At 36.9% G+C, this 19415-nt stretch overlaps 1 protein-coding gene across 2 annotated transcripts in view; it reads right to left on the reverse strand.

The window, feature by feature from the left end:
• Positions 1–8191: 8191 nt before the first annotated feature.
• The window catches only part of Lrrc69 (leucine rich repeat containing 69), a 71788-nt gene continuing 60564 nt past the window's right edge, over positions 8192–19415 (reverse strand). For both annotated transcript variants that reach the window (XM_048358992.1, XM_048358991.1), the window contains one exon: positions 8192–8408. In XM_048358992.1, the coding sequence (XP_048214949.1) occupies positions 8304–8408 (105 nt within the window). In that variant the 3' untranslated portion in view covers positions 8192–8303. The remainder of the gene's footprint in view (positions 8409–19415) is intronic.

Consider the following 19415-nt stretch of genomic DNA (forward strand, 5'->3'; position numbering starts at 1 on the left):
TAGGAAAAAACCAGCAATCATTTTAGACATATAATTTTAATTCTAGGCAATAATTCTCAATTACCAGGTATTTCTGTGGCCTCAGAATTTTTTATTTCCTTCCCACCCCCCACCCCCCCCACTCCCACACCACTCCAGGACTACTCTTCACTTGAATCTTTCACAAGAATTTCAAGGTACACTGTTTCACAATGCTCCTAGACTCACAGGAGTTTGGATTTTCTTTTTCTCCTGCTAGGAATGAATTAAGATATAAAATTAGAAAATTTATTCGAAAAAGCAGGCCTGAGTTTCTGAAGTCAGTCATAAGCATAAGTGGGAATGTATCTCCTGTAATATTTCTTTCCAACTCACCTAGTTCTTTTTTTCTCTATTTTTTTAATTTTTGTTTTTTGTTTTCAGTCCAGCTTCGAACTTATTAACGGACCCAGGATGACCTCCAACTAACAATCCTTTTTTGGTCTCCCATATGCTGAGATTACCTGCATGTGTATCCATACTCGGCTTCTCTTTCTTGTTGAGGTTCAGTTTAAAGGCTCTGGGGACTCGGCTCTTTCTGATCAGAGTTAGACAGCTCAGGTGTAATTCTGATCCAGGCCTGGCAATCAAGCCAGAGCACTTAATCCCCTAAGGAGAAGCACAAACTGTTGTACACCTGGGAAGCTAACTCCTTTATCCATGTCATACTTGTTTTCAAGGCATCAATAACCCCTGTGCATGAGAAGTGAAGTTTGAAGAGGAGATACTGCAGAGTATTCTGTAGCTCATTTATGAGTGACATGAGGAAAACAATGTCACCTTCGTCTCTGAGTGGACTTCTGAGCTATGTTTGAGGGAACTGAGTAGCAACACAAAGACTGACTAGCAATAGTAGCATGTCTCTTCATTGAATAGAGAAATTGCTTTCAAGCAGGACTGTTTCACATCCGAAAGAAAAGACAGTTCTCATTTCAACTTTGTCTATTCCATTTAAGAGCATCAAATATTTAACTTTTAATTCCCCAATTCCATCATGTGACCTGAAAATGAGCAACATATTTTATGAAGCCAAAGGGGTAAAAATGAATGCCTTTCACTGCCAGTTTTCTCAGGAACATTTTCATAGATTTGCATATATTCAACAACTATGAACATGTATATATGAATATACATATGAACACATATATAGTATTACTTCAGTGATTGCTTAATGGTAAGTAAATACTACACTAAAAATTATCTAACCCCAAAACCAATTAATGATGTTTCTGAGGGACTTGCCCTAAAAGAAATGTTTAATACTTTGAGCAAAAATTAAAAGGTTTATGATAAAACCAACAGATTCACAATTAATTACAGAGCTAATGAGCTTTAAAATAAATTCCTGACAAAAACTATGAGTGATACTGGTCACTTCTTGTAGAGCAAGAATAGATGCCAAATTTTCAGAGAATTGAGAATGTTAATTAAGAAATTACACTAAGTATGAAAATGAATACACAATTTCAAACAAAAAATACTAAATGCATTTTAATTACTGTGCTAGTCTCCTACTTCTGCTATCTAGTCTATTTTGAATGAGGAGATGTTTCTGAAAACTTGAATTGAGAATATCATCCTTAAGAATGTGGAGGAGCCGAGTGCCGGTTGCTCATGCCTGTAATTCTTGCTACTGTGGAGGCAGAGATCTGAGGCCTGGGGTTCAAAGTCAGCCAGTGCAGGAAAGTCCATGACACTCTCATCTCCAAATAATCATCATAAAAGCCAAAAGTGGAGTGGTGGCTCAAGTGGTAGAGCACTAACCTTGAGCATAACAGCTGTGTGATAACTTCCAGGCCCTGAGTTTAAATCTTGGGACACACACACACGCACACACACACACACACACACACACACACACACACACAGATGTGAAGAAGGAAAAGAATTAAAGATTAAAAGTCAACATTGTAGCGTATACACTTGTCATCAAGCTACTTGGAAGGTAGAGATGGGAGAATCCTGGTTCCAGGCTGGCCTAAGTGTGGCTTAAGAAGTAGAGGCCTTGCCTAGTATGCACAAGGCCCTGAGTTCAATCCCTAGTATTGCTAAATGGAAAAGAAAAATAAATAAGTTTGAGAAAGAAAAGATAAAGGACAGAGGGAAGGGGAATAAAAGATGTTTTCGAAAGGGCTAGGAGACAGGTGAAGTGTCTCAAGAGTAGCACTTGTGGTGCAGCACTTAGAAAATTGAAGCAGGGCTGGGGATATGGCCTAGTGGCAAGAGTGCCTGCCTCATATACATGAGGCCCTGGGTTCTATTCCCCAGCACCACATATACAGAAAATGGCCAGAAGTGGCGCTGTGGCTTAAGTGGCAGAGTGCTAGCCTTGAGCAAAAAGAAGCCAGGGACAGTGCTCAGGCCCAGAGTCCAAGCCCCAGGACTGGCCAAAAAAAAAAAAAAGAAAGAAAAAAAGAAAAGAAAATTAAAGAAGCAGACTTCTGGGTCCCTGAGGAGTCTCTGAGGAAGGCATGGATGCACTTGGATTAAGTCACATTGAACGAAACAATGAGCTAGGAGCTTTTTATTTGTCACTGGTATGCTGTGTGATTTTTAGACAAGTTGCTCTACCTTTTCAGGTTTCTGGAACATATTTAACTGAGAAGAGAGGCTGACCAGGTTACAAGCTGCTTTTCCCACATATCCTAAGAGGACACCAAAACTGTCCTCTCACACTTCCGGTTCCATGGCCAAGGTCCTCGCTCTTTTCCCCATGGTTTCTCTCCTCCTCTTCTGGGCCTAACCTGTTATTTTACTATTTCAAGGAACACCCTGATGAGTCTTCACTAGGCTAAAATACTTACATTGCCCTCTGCTTAAGAGTATCTTTTTTATCAGGTTACAGAAGAATTCCAGCTTTCTGAAAATGGTATCACAGGACTACAGGAGCCTCAGAAAATCATATTAGTCAATCTTTAGTATCTCTAAATGTTTTTCCCTGGGGGTGGGGGGTGGGAATGAGTATTTGGTTTATATTTACTCTTCACAGAGGCATGTTAGAATCCTGCTAAGCACCGGCAGTGCCTGATTCTTCTATACAGTATTTAGAACCCTGTGGATCTTTGGTCAACAAACAATAGCAAAATAAACTGGACCAGTTTGGAACTTCTGACATCTTCACTTGTTCCTCATCTCTTTATCAAGCACTGACCTTCCAATTTCCAAATAAAGCCATTTAGATTTTCTTAGATGCTTGCAAATTTTAGAAAGACATGTTCAAGTCCAGTTACTGGTTATAGTTTATGTACACTGGAAAATTCACTAATACTAAGAAATGGGAATATCTGTAGTATTGCAAGCCACATAGTACAGTGGAAAAGAACTTTTCTAACAAATCATCCCTTTCACAAGAATCACTTGGAACTGAGTTGTGAAATAGTATGTGTTTCATAACGGATTTTGTTTCTCTAAATATCTCTATTGTCATTTAATGGATCGGAATCCTGGTTCATCATGTAGACCCACAGATGAAGGATAACGCAGATAATGTATTTGGGATTAGACATAGATTGTTTTGGGTTAGAACTCAACAACCACACAAATGGCTACAGTGAAGCTACTTAGTTCCATATTTTTATTGGAAAGATGGTACTTTATTTATTGTCCATTATCTATAAAACATAAAACTGTATTTTTAAATGCATTTAGAAAAATACAAGTTCTGATCAGTTTTATTTTTCTTAATAAGTAAATTCTGTTTCTCAAGAAAAGGCTCAGCCTGGAAAACTTGGATGATTGTTACAGTATATGCTAATAAAATTACACAATGTAATAGATGAAGGTTATATGTCTCTAATTTTCTAAAAGATGACACAGAACCCCACTACTATGACTGAGTAGTTGTTATGTGATTAGAGAATGCTATACTAGTGGATGTTTTTCTGATCTCCAGTTCCTGCCTTGCTGTGGACGAGAATCAAAACAAGAAAGAAACGCAGCATACTTGCTCCTGCAGACGTGAACACCATTTCCTTGTTTCCATCAACTTGCTTTTGCCTGTGAATCAGGAACCCAACAGGCAGCTACTGGCTCCACCATTTTCTTTACCAATTTAGTATTCAAAACAATGCAACCTAAGCCATGTATTTTTAACACCATGATTTGAAGTGACAGGACCTTAATCCTTTAGAAAAAGAAAGGAAGAGAAAGAACATGAAAGCTAAACAAAAGCAAGCATTTCTTGGCAGATCTAAACCTAACCTGGTAAAGTGGCCTCCTGTAGACAGTGCTCTCTCTCTGACTTTTAAACGATCTCACTTGTGTCTCTGGCCTTCTTCCCCTTAACAAAGCCACCAATGATAGATGACACAGCATCGCTATCTGTCTACTATCTGACACTGTAGCATGCAAAGAATAATTCAGTTCTTTCCTTGTTAAAATTCTATCTTGAGCTATCCTGAAAGAAGAAATGGGATCATAAGAGAACACTTTTTTATTACCTTGTAAACATAGTCATAAGATGGCACAAGGAACGTGTTTACAGAAACTATTATATCTACAACACGGAATAGTATTCCACAATTTAGAAGAAGATATTTGAAGCCAGGCACTGTGGCTCACACATGTAATCCTAGCTACTCAGGAGGCTGAGATTGAAAGTTTACAGTTTGAAGCCAGCCTGGACAGGAAAGTCTGTGTGACACTTATCTCCAATAAACTACTCAGAAAAAGCTGGAAGTGGCACTGTGGGCCAAGTGGTAGAGGACTAGCCTTGAGCCGAAGAAGCTCAGGGACAGACAGGAAGTAAGGACAGAAGGGAGGGAGGGAGGGAGAGAGGGAGGAAGAAACACATTTGAGTCAGGCCACCAGTGGCTCATGTCTGTAATGGTAGTTACTCAGGAGGCTGAAATGTAAGGATTCTGATTTGAAGTCAGTGTGGGAAGGTAAGCCCATGAGACTTTTATCTCCAATTAAATACCAAAAAGCTGGAAGTGGAGCTATGGGTCAAGTGGTAGAAAGCTAGTCTTGAGCAAAAAAGCTCAGAGATAGCACCCAGGAGGCCCTGAGTTCAAGCCCAAGCCCTGAGTTCAAGCCCAGGCCCTGCATTCAAGCCCCAGGACTGCACTAAAAAGAAAAAGGAAAGGAAAAAATAACACATTTATTACATATGCAACAATGTGAATATTTTATCATTATGCCAACAACAAATGCAATAGTGATACTCTTAAGTTGGGTGGCCAGAGACCACTTCCTGAAGAACGGGGGAGGATACAGGAAATAACATGCAGATCTGAAGAAAGAAGATATAGGAAGAGAAACTGAAAGATTGTATCCCATAAATATTTCAATCATGTGTCAACCCAAAATTAAAATAAATAAGGAGAGTGGGGATAACAAGTATTGAGCAGAGAAAAGCTTGATCCAGCTTGTCCTAAGGTACTTCATTCTGGTATTGGTACATGGAACAATTAGGGAGATCCCTTCCATTCCTAAGTTTAGACACTGTCATCCCTCTTGGAAATATCTGTCTTATTTGTGAGATAGGTAATTATAAGCATAACATGGAACCGTTTCAGTGGAATATTGGTAACTTTGAGTAATTTCTTTTACAAGTTTTTTTGGGGGTTTTTTTTTTTTTGGTTTTTTGGTTTTTTTGCCAGTCCTGGGGCTTTGGACTCAGGGCCTGAGCACTGTCCCTGGCTTCTTTTTGCTCAAGGCTAGCACTCTGCCACTTGAGTCACAGCGCCACTTCTGGCCATTTTCTGTATATGTGGTGCTGGGGAATCGAACCCAGGGCCTCATGTATATGAGGCAAGCACTCTTGCCACTAGACCATATCCCTAGCCCCCTTTTGCAAGTTTTGATGGGAACATTTCTTGTACAATTTCTTGATCGGAATATTTTAATGAGTCAGTTTTTTTGTTTCTTTGTGGGTTTTTTTGTTTGTTGCCAGTCCTGGGGCTTGAATTCAGGGCCTGAGCAGTGTCCCTGGCTTCATTTTGCTCAAAACTAGCACTACCACTGGAGCCACAGTGCCATTTCCAGCTTTTTCTATATATGTGGTGGTGAGGAATGGAACCCAGGGCTTCATGCATACGAGGCAAGCACTCTACTTCTAGGCCATATTCCCACCCTAGTGGGTCAGTTTTAAACATTGTAAATGTACCTTTTTGTCCTTTGTATAAATGACAAACAGCAAGCCATGTGCAAAGCCTGAGTTTCCGAAATGAAATCACAAGTATTTTTTTAATCATGAAAATGGCTGGAGTTTTATTCTAATTTTACAGGGATAGCTCCAGCTATGAGCCAGCTTTATCCCTCAGATAAGTTCACAGTTTTCCTCTCTCCTAAACTTACTTATGAGCATGAAAGGTAATGATTTCCTACCAGATGTCCCATTTTGAAACAAGCCACTGCCTCACACTTTCTGCCAGGGACCCTCTACTTAGGCTTACTACTAAACTTGAGTCTGTCATGAGGCTCACTAGCCTATCTCTCTCCTCTTGAGTGAAACCCGCAGTCTTGCTTTTGAAAATGCTAGATTTCTCAGCTTATACTGGATACTCAACTGCTCTGACCTGATGATACTGAAGAGCCATTGCCTTCCTCTACAAAAGCAGTAAGTGACCTTGCTCTTTTAATAAACATGCAAACTCTCTCAAACAGTAAACCATTTTCACTCTCTGCAAGCCTATCTAGATAGAGGCATGCACCATGGTCTTTTACCACTCTGACTGACTTCTCTGGCCCATCCAAGCCCCCACCAAGCCGGGTAAGAACCACTTTAAGTTCCCCTCATTAATCCCTGTGTACTGTGGAAAGGTTCAGGAGAGAATTCAATGAAAGAGGCAGGAAATAGGAATGATCCTATACAGTATAATCAAGGAGGCAAAGAGTGGAGTCCAGTCCCGCAAGGCATAATCCTTCTGAAGTATTGGTGAATTGGGGGGAAGTCATTGATGACCACTGAAAGGCCAGTGGTTGTGGAATGGTGGGATAGACACAAGGCTTCAGGACCTTGAAATGTGAAGAAAACAAGAGTAAAAAGGTGAAAAGTAAAGATCATCTTTCATATCAGGTGAGCTTCAAGGAACTACGCAACTTATTTGTTGAATAAACAAGTATACTTATGGGTAAATGGATAAAATTTTCTCTCCAAATATAAAGCATATTTGATGTTATAGGATTAAAATAATACACAAAATATTTTTAATAGCATACACTGTCTGAAAATATTTCTCTAGTCAAAACCGGTTTACTGAAAGTTTTTCCTTCATAAACATACATAGTGTCTTTCTATAACTCATTTTTAATGCATTGGGTTTTTTGTATTTTGCACTCTGTTTTTGATTTGCACTCTGATTAAGGAGCATTCTTGGTTAATGGAGCCTTACAGTTACCTTGGGATAACTTTCTCTGTGTGAGTGGGACCAGACTTTAGTGCTTGGGACAGGCAGCCCTACTGTGTTCCATTCATGGAGTTTCCCAGTTAAGGCACAGGCAACTCTGATACATAAATGAATATGTCCTAAATTGAGTTCATAAAGGCCTAGCTAGACAATAACATTATGATGAACATATGGAAGGAGAGACTCTGTTTCCCACAAGACCACCAAAGACTTATATGAAGAAATACATTTCCAATAGAATTAAAATATAAAATTATGATTAAATGCCTAGCTTTTCTGAACACACAGAAAACTACAATGAACTGTGGTTTGCAAACTAGGGCACATAATTCACTGAGAGTGTTTGTTGAAACAGACATCCCTGGCCCAGGCTTCAAGAGTTTCTGATTCAATCATTTTAGGTAAGGCCTGATAATCTGCATTTGTAACAAGTTTTCAAATTATGACCATAGTGATGGACAAAACCACACTTTCAAAACCACCAATGTATGCAAAATGTATGATGCATTTTCATAATTTCTTTCTCTAGAGTTTTTATTGTCTCTCAGAACAAAGGAGCCCCATGAAAATTATGAATGGTAGTAAATATAATTATTTAGGACTAAAAATAAATTATTTCAATTGCAATAACACACAAAACAAACTTTTTCCCCATTAAAGTCTCTTAATATTTTCTAGGAAAGGAAGAAAGTAGCTATAAAACAATGGAAAGAAAATGACACCGTGTATGAATCTCAATTTGCCTTTTTATTTTACTTTTAGCAAATTAAAAAAATAACATACCTAGAACCTAAACAGGTAGATTATTAGTGCTTCAAAAGAGATATTTGACACTGAATGATTTGTCTTTGTTGGTTTAATAGATTCATGAAAAGATAAGGAGTAGGGCATGTGCTGACGGTGAACAGCACACAATTCAGTCCAATGTAATTCTATTTAAGCGATTCCAAAGACATTAGGGCCACGCTGACAAAAACATCGCTGAGAACAGAGTAATACTCGAAGAGGTATCAGCTTTAAATTTTTGCTTATCTTCCAGGTCTATAAAGTAAAGATTAAAAATTAAACTAAGGCAGTACCCAATAAATATTTTTATTAAAATATACATTAGATTCTTCACATGTTTCAGGACATTAACTTCGAAAGGACACACTATTCCATTTATGCTTGATTTGTTCTCCTTCCACACATAAACACACTAACTAGCTAAGAAAGGCATCTCCAATACTAAAGAAAATCCAAATAATGAGGTTTATATGTGTTTTTATGTAAATATTACTGCACAGTCTAAATACAGAGTATTGGGGTAGAAAATGATATGGACTCAACATGAACCTGACTCCTATTGAGTTTGACAGAAGTGTTAACAGCCAAAAAAATAAATAAATAAATAAACTGTTGAATAGTATCTTGATTTGAAGATCCTGAACCCATTCCCTCTGAGAATTCATCTTGTGAATATTCTTTGCTCACAATCTGAAAATTTCATGATGATAGTTACTGGCTAGGTCTCCATCAATTTCTTCAATATATAACATTTTTGCACTTGCCATGTTTGTGTTTTTATAGCTTTGTGCACAAAATACATAGCCAAAATAGGGAGAGGGAGAGAGATGGTGGGGGGAGAGGAAAGAAGGAAGGAAGGAAGGAAGGAACGAAGGAAGGAATAAAGGAACGAAGGAAGGAACGAAGGAGAGAAGGAAAAGAAAAGAAAGGAAGGAAGATAGAGAAAGAAGGAAGGAAAGAAAGCGAGAGAGGAAGGGAGGAAGGGAGGAATAGAAGGGAAGAAAAAGTGGGATAGAAAGGAAGAGAGAAAGAAAAAATTGACTTATAAAGAAAGATTTAGGGCTGGGAACGTGGCTTAGTGGTAGGGTGCTCGCCTAGCATGCATGAAGCCCTGGGCACCACATACACAGAAAAACCTGGAAGTGGACACTGTGGTTCAAGTGGTAGAGTGCTGGCCTTGAGCAAAAAGAAGCTATGGACAGTGTTCAGGCCCTGAGTCCAAGTCCTAGGACTAGCAAAAGGAAAAAAAATTACAACTTTGTACTTACCATTTCTGTGCTTAATATTTCTCAAGTCAACATAGCTCTTAGTAAGACACATGAGTAGACTTTAAGTGGCTAATAATACTATTTGCTTTTACCATAAAACTATTTAACCAACATCACAAGCCAAGCTGAGAGATTTGATTACTGTGCTGTTCACTAGTCCACAAAAGAATTTTGAGCAAAACATGTTTGAACAAAACATGTGAGCAATTATTAAGCCATCTGTGAGGTGATGTTGTATCGGTGGAGAACTGGAATAATAAGTCGTTCACCTTCTTCTCTACCTCCAATTTGAAGTGTGATACCACCATAAGACATTTTGGATGAAGGTAAAAAGGCATAATTTCTAAAAACAAAGACAGTTGATTCATCAGTAGCCACTCACTGGACTCCCCAACAGGTGTAATCATTTTGCCATATTGCCAGAGTCCAAACCCACTTTTGTTTTGAAGACCCACTCTTCCTCCAATCCAAGAAAAATATATTGAAGACTGAAAGGACCATTGATCCAACTACCAGGCCCAAGATATGATTATATAACTCAATGCGAACCAATGACCCATCCCCTCGACAATCAGTCTGGGGAAACATCATGACCCATGCTAGTCCAATAGAGCCAAGGAGCATCAATCTCAGACTGTTCCCAGAAGAGAGAGATGCTCCCATTCTTCTCCTAGAGGGAACAATGATAGAGTTCTTACCTGGAATCAAGGAAGGAAGGAACAATAAATAGAAAGATGTGCATTCATAATGAGACATTTGGGAATCTGATCTGGTCACACCTAAATATTCAACCAGACCCTTACCCACATTTTAACTATTATTCACATCAGGGTGTATGCTTGGTTTCCTTAGCTTGCAACCAAGAATTCTGACAAATTATATGTCACTTGAAATCTATATGACATCAGGAAAAGTGCCAAGAATACAGAAATATAGGACTAGTAACCTCTGCCATGAAGAATCTTCTTATGGTCTAGTTGGAGGGACAGTAATCACAAAAAGTTGTTAGAAACAAATGTCTCAACTCAGTGATAAGTTCTCTGTGAGTAAAGGTGGGGGCATGCCACCATTTCACAGCATATAAAAAGGAGGAGCTTAAGTTTCGAAGAATTACTAGATGTCCATAGAAAAAACAAAAGCACAGTTCAGTAAGGGCAAACTTGAGAGCAGAAATGCAAGAATGCATTTAGAATGCTGGGAAAATAGTGCAGTATAAACTAAATTGATTCCAAAATGTTCAGCCATGGAAATACAATAACAAATACCCTCATCTAGGAGTAAAAAGAATTCATATGTATTTTTATCATGCTAGTCACATTATGTAGATTACCTTACATCTACTCTAAGTAAGATAATATTCACTCCTCAACAATTCAAATATTGAAATTGTGTTTGTAGAACTAATTATATAAACAAAACTAAATGTGGTCCTTTCCCTTCCCAGACAGTTGGTAATTTTCTTTTCTGAATACTTCTTCCAGTCTATTCAACACATCTCAGCAAGAACCAAAGGACTATTGAAAATAAAACATGTAATATCAGTTCTACTGATTCAGTTTAATTGAACCATGAACCCAAAGGGGCTCAATAACAAAACAGACAGAAATCAGAGAAGCAAGTGGGATTGTGCTGTTCTCCTATACACTTTGTCCAGATTTCTCCATGAGATGAAAAGTTTGTGATAGAAAGTATTAAGGGACTTTTGTTTCCAGTGTGGTTTTTGCCTTTTCCCTTGTGTCATTAAGAAATGGCACGGGCAGAGTTTGGGTTGGCTCCTGTCACAAACAGGAATGCAATGTCTGTGTCCCTCTTTCCTCTTTTGCAGGCAATTATTGTTTAGTTAATTTTAATAAAATGAATGTTCTCTTTTGCCTTTGAGGAGCCTATGTTGCAAAAGGTCACATGAGGTGAATGTGAGATTTTTCTAGTGTTTATCCTCAAACTTAATGATTCGTGTTTATGATAAAATACTTCTAAGGACCTATGGGTTATTTGCTGGATATTTTGCTGAAAACAAATAACTAGACATGGTTCCTTAGTAATATATTCTTGTCATCATTAGCAATGTGTGCATGAAAAAATGAAATCTCTAATGTTATAGGCATGGTACAAGAGGGAGAATGCCTTCCTAGCAAATACAAAACCCTGAGTTCCATCAAAAAGGGGGGAGGGGGAAGGGTTCTAGCATTCACCACTTTATGTCACTTGAATTTCTACTTCCAGAGAGGTATGTGTGAAATGCCTTTGAACAGTGTTTGCATACACTAAAAATAATGAATGACAAGAATGTTAAACAAGTCTCATAGAGAATAGACTAGGAAAGAAACATGGAGAACACAGATAGCGAAGGAAAATGAATGTGACCAAAATACTTTACACACAGGTATGAAAATCTTAACTTATTGAAGTTGGTTTTGGAAAGGGGAAGGGGAGGGGAATGAAAGTGCCAGAGAGGGTGATTCTGATCAAAATATATTGTGCACACATAAGGATGTATGAAAACAAAAGCCCCTTGCACAACTAGCTGATGCTAATTTAAAAATACAAGAATAATTTAAAAATAAGAAAATAATATTTTAAAAACAAATTCACCTTTCAAATTTGTAGTACCATCTTAATTGTTGCCACTAGGAAGGCATCTATCTATTTGAAGTAAACATGTTACAATACTGACACTCCTTCTGGACAGGACCTTACCCATAAACCTTAGCTAACAAAATTTCATTATTTTAGCAAAGATGGTTACCGCTCTGGTTCCTGCTTACAGAAAAAAATTAAAACACAGAACAAAATATCCTGCTTGTCAAACCACAGTTAGAAAATACTTCCTTCTCAAAATGATATCATTTTACATTTAAAAGTGAAAGTCTATATACATGCATCTAATTTTTCACTCTTGACTATTTATAAGGAAATGCATTTATTTTTCCTAAAGAAAAGAAACACAGCAATAGGACTTATGGTTATTATAGGTAAAGTTAGCTTTTCACCTTCAATTTAAATAAGAATGTCTGTTCAATTTTTTGTACTTTGAATAGTAGCAGCGCAATAATTTCAAGAAACTTTCACCGTGTGGCTTGACTTCAACATGTGACAATAACTGTCATATTCTAAATTTTGTAAAGCTGAAAATCTTCAAATATATATTTATATTGCACAGCATACAATGAAGTTTGACTAAAGTTTAAGTCATATGCAAAGAGTATAGAAAAAAAAAGAATAGTAAGATGAATCTCTATTTTCTCAGAAAAAGGTGCAATGGTAGACAATATGTCAGCTCCCCTGATATCTGAGAACTTCTCAATATGTATGTCACCTTACACATCAAGAAGTGACCTTGCAGGTGTGGTTAAGTTCAGGACCATGAGGTAGATAGGTTAATCCTAGGTAGGAAGAGAAAAAAAAGAAAACAAGTCCTAGATGGTGTGATGTAAGAAGGACTAGATCTAGAATCCTGTATAATTTGTCATATTCCAGTATGTTTCAAATCTAACTTCTGCATATCAGAGAGAACATGTGCCATTTGTCTCTCTGATCTTGGCTTACCTCGCTTAAAATGATTTGTTGTAATTCCATCCATTTCCTTGCAAATGACATTATTTATTGTTTCTAATGGCTGTGTAAAATTCCATTGTATATAGGTACCACATATTTCAGATCCACTCATCAATTGTGAGGAATATAGGTTAACATCAATGAGAGCAAAAGAGGATAGTCTTAGGAGAGAATCATAAAGGTGTAATACCCAAATAACTCTTCATATGTATATTAAATAATGTACATACTGAAATAAACTCCAAAGACATGGAAAAAAGGGCTCTTTTCTTAATTTGTTGTTATTTTGCTGATGATTCTGTATTCTTTACCTTATATAAAGTATATGCAGGTACATATCTGTAGGAGGGTTGGAGGAAGGCACAGAATCTGAGGAAAGGGGGTGAAAAGTGCAGCAGTAGAGCACACTGGACATTGATGAAAGTGAACTATACATACAATTCATGGGTGGAAATGTGAGGGAGGGAGTGGGAGAGAATGAGAGAACAGATGACACTGAGAGGAAATGTACCTATTGCCTAACATATATAAATGCAACCCCTCTGTACATCACCTCTATAATAACAACAAATCATAAAAGAACTAGATCTATCAGCATTGACTTTAAAAAACGAGAGACAACCATTTCCAAACAGGGTCAAGTTCAAGCTTCTTATTCTTTGTCAGGCTTGTGGAATTTTTACTGTCAGTTTTATAACAATGCCTCTCCCACATTTCTCATCCATGCTTATTGATTCACTGCCCTGTGGACGTGACTCTTTCTCCTCCATTTATTATCTCTCAATACATCTCCTCTGCTTCCTTCTCCATGTGTCTGACTTCTACCTGTTTCAATGGCTGGCGCCTGCGTGGTTAAAAGCATTTCTCAGAACAACCTGTGACCCCCCCACCCCCGTCACTTTGAAGCCCATAAAGCAATTGATCTCTACCACTTATTCAACATTTAGCTTTGATAGCTTGTGTCTCACATCTTTAGAATTTAAACTCACATATTAAGCCACTTGGAACTGAGTAGATGTTTCTACTCGTTGGCACTGTACTTCACACACAGATTTTCCTGCTTAAAGTTGTTCCTCAGTGTTTGTGGAGAAATTACAAATAATTTCTAAAATCCAAGATGGATAATGAGTACGTAGAATGACCACTCCACCAAACCAGAAGTGAAAGTGCCAGCAATGAATTTCCTCTGAAATCAACTGGTGCATTTAAGAAGAGTCACTATGTATTCAGATGTGCACAGGACAACTCCAAGTTCCTGCTGGTTTTCCAGTTATTAATAATGTCTACTTCCCCTCCAACAGAATCATTGCCTAGATGACTCCTTATACAGTCATTCCACATTTGGTGCATTTTGGAGTGTGGCTAAGAGCAGAAAGTAGGAAGAAAATCTTTCTTTTGTCCCAACCAGTCACCTAGCTAAGTGTCATCCTCTCCCCTGAAGATTGGGGCTCTCCTGAACCTCCATTCCCTGCATTCACACTTTTTGGATTCCACAAGGGAGAGTCAAAGGTTTTGATACTCAAAGCTTCAGACAAACGAACTCAAACTGGATACAATTTGAGATTTTTTTTAAGATGGATATATATATACATATACACATATATTGTACTGAATGTAACACTATGATCTCTCCAGCAATTTAAGAACAATAGGGAGAGTTTTATAATGGAGAAGAGAATTGAGGGAGTTCTCATGGGAATAAAAGTGATCAAAACACAGTAAGTTATTTATAGTGTAATTGTCTTTTTCAATCTTGCGAATAAAATAATAAGGAACATACATTACCATCTCAAGTCTTCTGAACAATAAATACATATTACTTTCATGACCATTTAGAACTCAAAATGCAATGCCTTCTGATCCTAGGGTCTAATGCACATTAAATTGACTAACCACTGCATAAATGTTTTAAAACCTACATTCATTTTCACAGTTGACTGCTTGAAATGATCAGTTCTGTAAATGAATGTCAGTGGTATCTTAACAGTAATAACATTTTACCGTAAAGCAAGATTTTACTCCATAAGTAATGAGTAAAATTATTAAATGCAACCTTATATTATGTTTCATTACTGGCAGCTTGTCATAAAAAAGGAATTAGCGTTACAAATTTTCATTTATTTTCATAAAGTAGATGAGCGTTTTCACTCATTTGTAGTGAGACTTATTCACTCTAATCTTCTCTTTTGAGGGTAAGTTTAATTACATTACATCATTCAATACAGGGTTGAGAGTTCATATCCCAAACTGTTCCTCCCTATATGCTCCAACTTTAAAAGAATCTGGGGAAATGTTAACTTCAACTAATGAAACTTCTTATAAGAAATGAAAACCATCAAATGCTTACCTTGGGCACAGGATCACTTAAGGGTTTGGAAAGAGTTTTATGAGAACATTTAGGTTACTAGTTCAAATGTGGCCCCAGTTAGTAGTAACTAATAGAGGTTATTTTTGTTGCTGCTTCAAAGACTTATATCCTTAGGAGTTTAATATTGAAATACCTTATTTGGGACTTCTGATAACTGTTAAAGGCTAAGAAGGTAACAGAGCTATAACGTGGGAAAAGATAAAAGCAACCAAATGAGTTATACCAAATGTTAATATTGGAAGCTGAGTAACATTTTTATTGAATATTTCCCAATTGTCATCTCAATATTTTAGAAGACAAATATGGCATAATTTAATATTCACCTGGATAAAGCTGTTATCATTTATTTATTTGAGTTTTTCTGTTTTATATAAAAACAAAGACTCATCTATTATCTGGAGTAAACCCTGCTAGAGGCAGAACCTTTAGTAAGGCATAACATAGAAGCCAGACATTGACATTATCAAATGAGTTCTTCCTTTCTGATCAAGTATTTACTATAAATGTCAACATTCTTCAAATGTACTTCCCAAAGAGATAGTCAAGAAGTGGAACATTGTTTTATTCAATTCCTCTTTGTGTATCTTGATAGGCATCTTGTTCAATGTCTTCCCTCCCACCATTCTCCTCCATCTCTCCCAGCCCCACCCATCCCTCAAGTTTCCTGGTTCCCTTTTCACGTCTGTACATATATTAAATATTATAAATGTTTGCCCATCCTTGCTCGCTCCATTCATCTGCCTGCTTGCTGCCTTTGACTTGGCCTTCTCCCACCTTCAAACAATACACATGCTCCAACTTCCTGGTGGTATTTGTTTTGTCAAACAGTAGGTAGTTCATAAAATTTACACCATTGGACTCCTAAGTTAACCAGTGTGCCTCCCTGGCATATATCATACTTTAGACCGTGTGTGCATGTATGTGTGTGCTTATAATCTTGTATATACTTTCATGTATAAGCTAGATCTAGTTCCCACATATGAGAGAAACATGAGCCCTTTCTGACCCTGAATTAGGAAATGGGAACTTTTCAATATTAAAGACAGCTGTTAGGCAAACTACCTTTTGTATTTCTGTCTACTTACATAGAAAAGCAGTATAAAGCTCTCACAATATGTAAAAGCAAATAATGTTTACCAATGTTAATGGTTTCATTATTATCCACATGTATTTTGCGCATGTTTTTACACTATAAGCACAGAACCAAACACAAATACACACAATTTCCATTCTGTTCATATACATGGCAATACACATTCAAATGTCAATTTTCATTACCTGTCTTAGATATCCATAAATTTATGATTAGTAAGTTCATATCAAAATATTTAACCTAATTCAATTATCACATATTTTTCACTTTTTATACTTACTGTTAATCTTCTAAATTTTTTATTTGTCCTGTTTCTAGGGTGTTCAGAACTGAAAGTGAGCAAGTACTCACCCACTGAGATATACCACAATAGACATTTTACATTTTATTACAGTTAAAACTCAATGGTTTATTCAAAGTAAAAGAAACTTTTTTTTAGATATCCCCATGCCTTTTGCTATCAACTGATCTGGGCACACAATTCTAGATTTTAAGTTATTTTCCCTGTGTGCTTTGAAGATTTTATTTCATTTTTCTAGCTACTACTGCTACTAATGAAAAATGTTTTTAATCCATTGCCATTTCTTTTTGTGGGTGATTTTTTTTTTCTTTTGGCCAGTCCTGGGGCTTGGACTCAGGGCCTGAGCACTGTCCCTGGCTTCTTTTTGCTCAAGGGTAGCACTCTGCCACTTGAGCCACAGCGCCACTTCTGGCCATTTTCTGTATATGTGGTGCTGGGGAATCGAACCTAGGGCCTCATGTATATGAGGCAGGCACTCTTGCCACTAGGCCATATCCCCAGCCCAATTTTTTTAATGATTTTATCTCTTCTTAATAGTTTATCTTTGGTTATATGAAGTTTTATTGAAGTATGCTCACACATGAATTTGTTCTTTTTATTCTACAGGGTAATTGGTATACTTTTGTCAATCTGGGAGATCATGTCTTTCTTCAGTATTTGAATATATTATTTTATTATCTAGAAACTATGTGAAGGTTTCTAGTTTATTCATTAATCATTAGGTTTTTGATGCATTCTGTAGTTTCATGTCCTTCTGTTGCTTTTTTACATTGCTATCATTAATTATATTTTACCTAATAAAATGAATTCTAACTTCCTTTTTTAATTTTTTAAATGAAATCAAACAAATAACAAATATCCTTATTCAACTATTATATTTTCATTTTATTTATTTAGGAAAACTAATGTTTACCTGACTGTGTATGTATGTTTTGTGTGTGTGTGTGTGTGTGTGTGTGTGTGTGTGTGTGTGTAATCCTGTACAAACATATTTATATATCTGTCTGGACTGAATACCAGTGGCTCTGTGTTCTACTTTATAAGTAAAAACACTCACCTGATGATCTTCCAATTGCATGAAGGTAATTATAGGAACAAATTATATTACCACCAATTAATTTATTTGTACACATTATGGCTACACATAAAATGGTGTATGCATTAATGATTAAAAAATATCTGTAGGTGATGTCTCCAAGTGTGGTCATCTGAAGGCGACAGCATAAGGAATCAGATGTGCTGAAGCCCTCATTCTGTTAGCTCATAGATTAGAGCTGGGAAACAAGCTCAACTTCACTTAAGTATAGTTATCTTGACCCTCAATGGGTGATCCCTGGTCTCATGCCAAAAATCAATCGTTCCACAATACCGGATGTTAACAATAGTAAAGTTGTTGTAATAAAGGCAGACAAATTAGAAGAGGTGGACAACAATAAAGAAAAACAAGACTGAGGCCTAGCCTACTAACTTCTCACTAGGCCTAGATCAGGATGATTGTGGTTTGAGGCCAGCCTGGGCAAAAATGTTTGTGAAACTTTTTCTTAGCCAATTAAAAAATGCTTATATATGCCTGTTATCCTGGCTACATAGAAGCAAAGATAGGATAAAAGAAGTCCAGGCTAGCCTGGCTGGCCTGGGCAAAAAACAAAACCTATGTGAAAAATAATGAAATCAAAAAGAGCTGGAGGCATGGATCAAGTGGTAGAACATCTGCTTAGCAAGCACTAGATTTTGATTTCAAACTGTATTTCTACTAAAAACAAATGTTAAAGAAACCAGAAAATCCAATGCATAAATGCCTTAAATGCATTTGAAGTAAACAAGTAATAACTAAGCTTAAAGGCATAAGGATGATAGTCCATAATGTCTGCCTAAGAGCAAAGATTTACATACAGGATTTTTTTCTCTCGCAGCCTCTATTGGATGTCTTTGTAGTTGTAGCAAAATTATTGACTTCTTTGTATTTGAGATTTCTCATTAGTGCCAGGAGTGTTTTAAATACTGAATAGGAAACATGAGGAATTACAGGTGACATCATAGCACCAGACATACCAGTGAAGACTGGCTGTGGTTATTTTTAGTAGGTTGTAATTTCTCTGTGAGAAATTGGAAATTAACTTAGTAGTTTGCCAGATGATTTTGAGAAGGAATCTGTTAGGGAAAAAAATGGACATGGCAACTTTTTCAAGGTATTCAAATAATGGCTAATAGAAAGCTAAGTGCTTGGCAACTACTCTCAAGTAATATGACATATTGTACTCACTAAATGCTAAATGTTTCTTGACTGTAACCCATTCCAGATGATGCTTTGAGCAAGTCACATATAGATGACAGTGTGATCAACATTACATATTTACTCCCATCAGGAGAACCAATAAATAGTGTGGTACTCATTTTTCACTAACAATTGCTGTTTTCTCCTGGAGTATATTATTAAGCTAGGTTTAACTTCAAAATTTCTCTTAAACAATTATTTCAATGCTGTCTTTGCTAATATGGAAGGCCAATTCTTTTTTTTAAGACTTTGACATTAATTCTCATTGGTAGTTGCTCTACTAGATGGTTCTCTATATTATATTCGATGTGATACATCCAGAAATTAAGAGGGAAGTATGCACTCAAATTCAGATAGTCTGATTAATCAGTCACTCAGTAGAAATAAAATATTTGTAACTTG

This window comes from Perognathus longimembris, chromosome 12 (assembly GCF_023159225.1).
Source record: "Perognathus longimembris pacificus isolate PPM17 chromosome 12, ASM2315922v1, whole genome shotgun sequence".
NCBI lineage: Eukaryota > Metazoa > Chordata > Mammalia > Rodentia > Heteromyidae > Perognathus > Perognathus longimembris.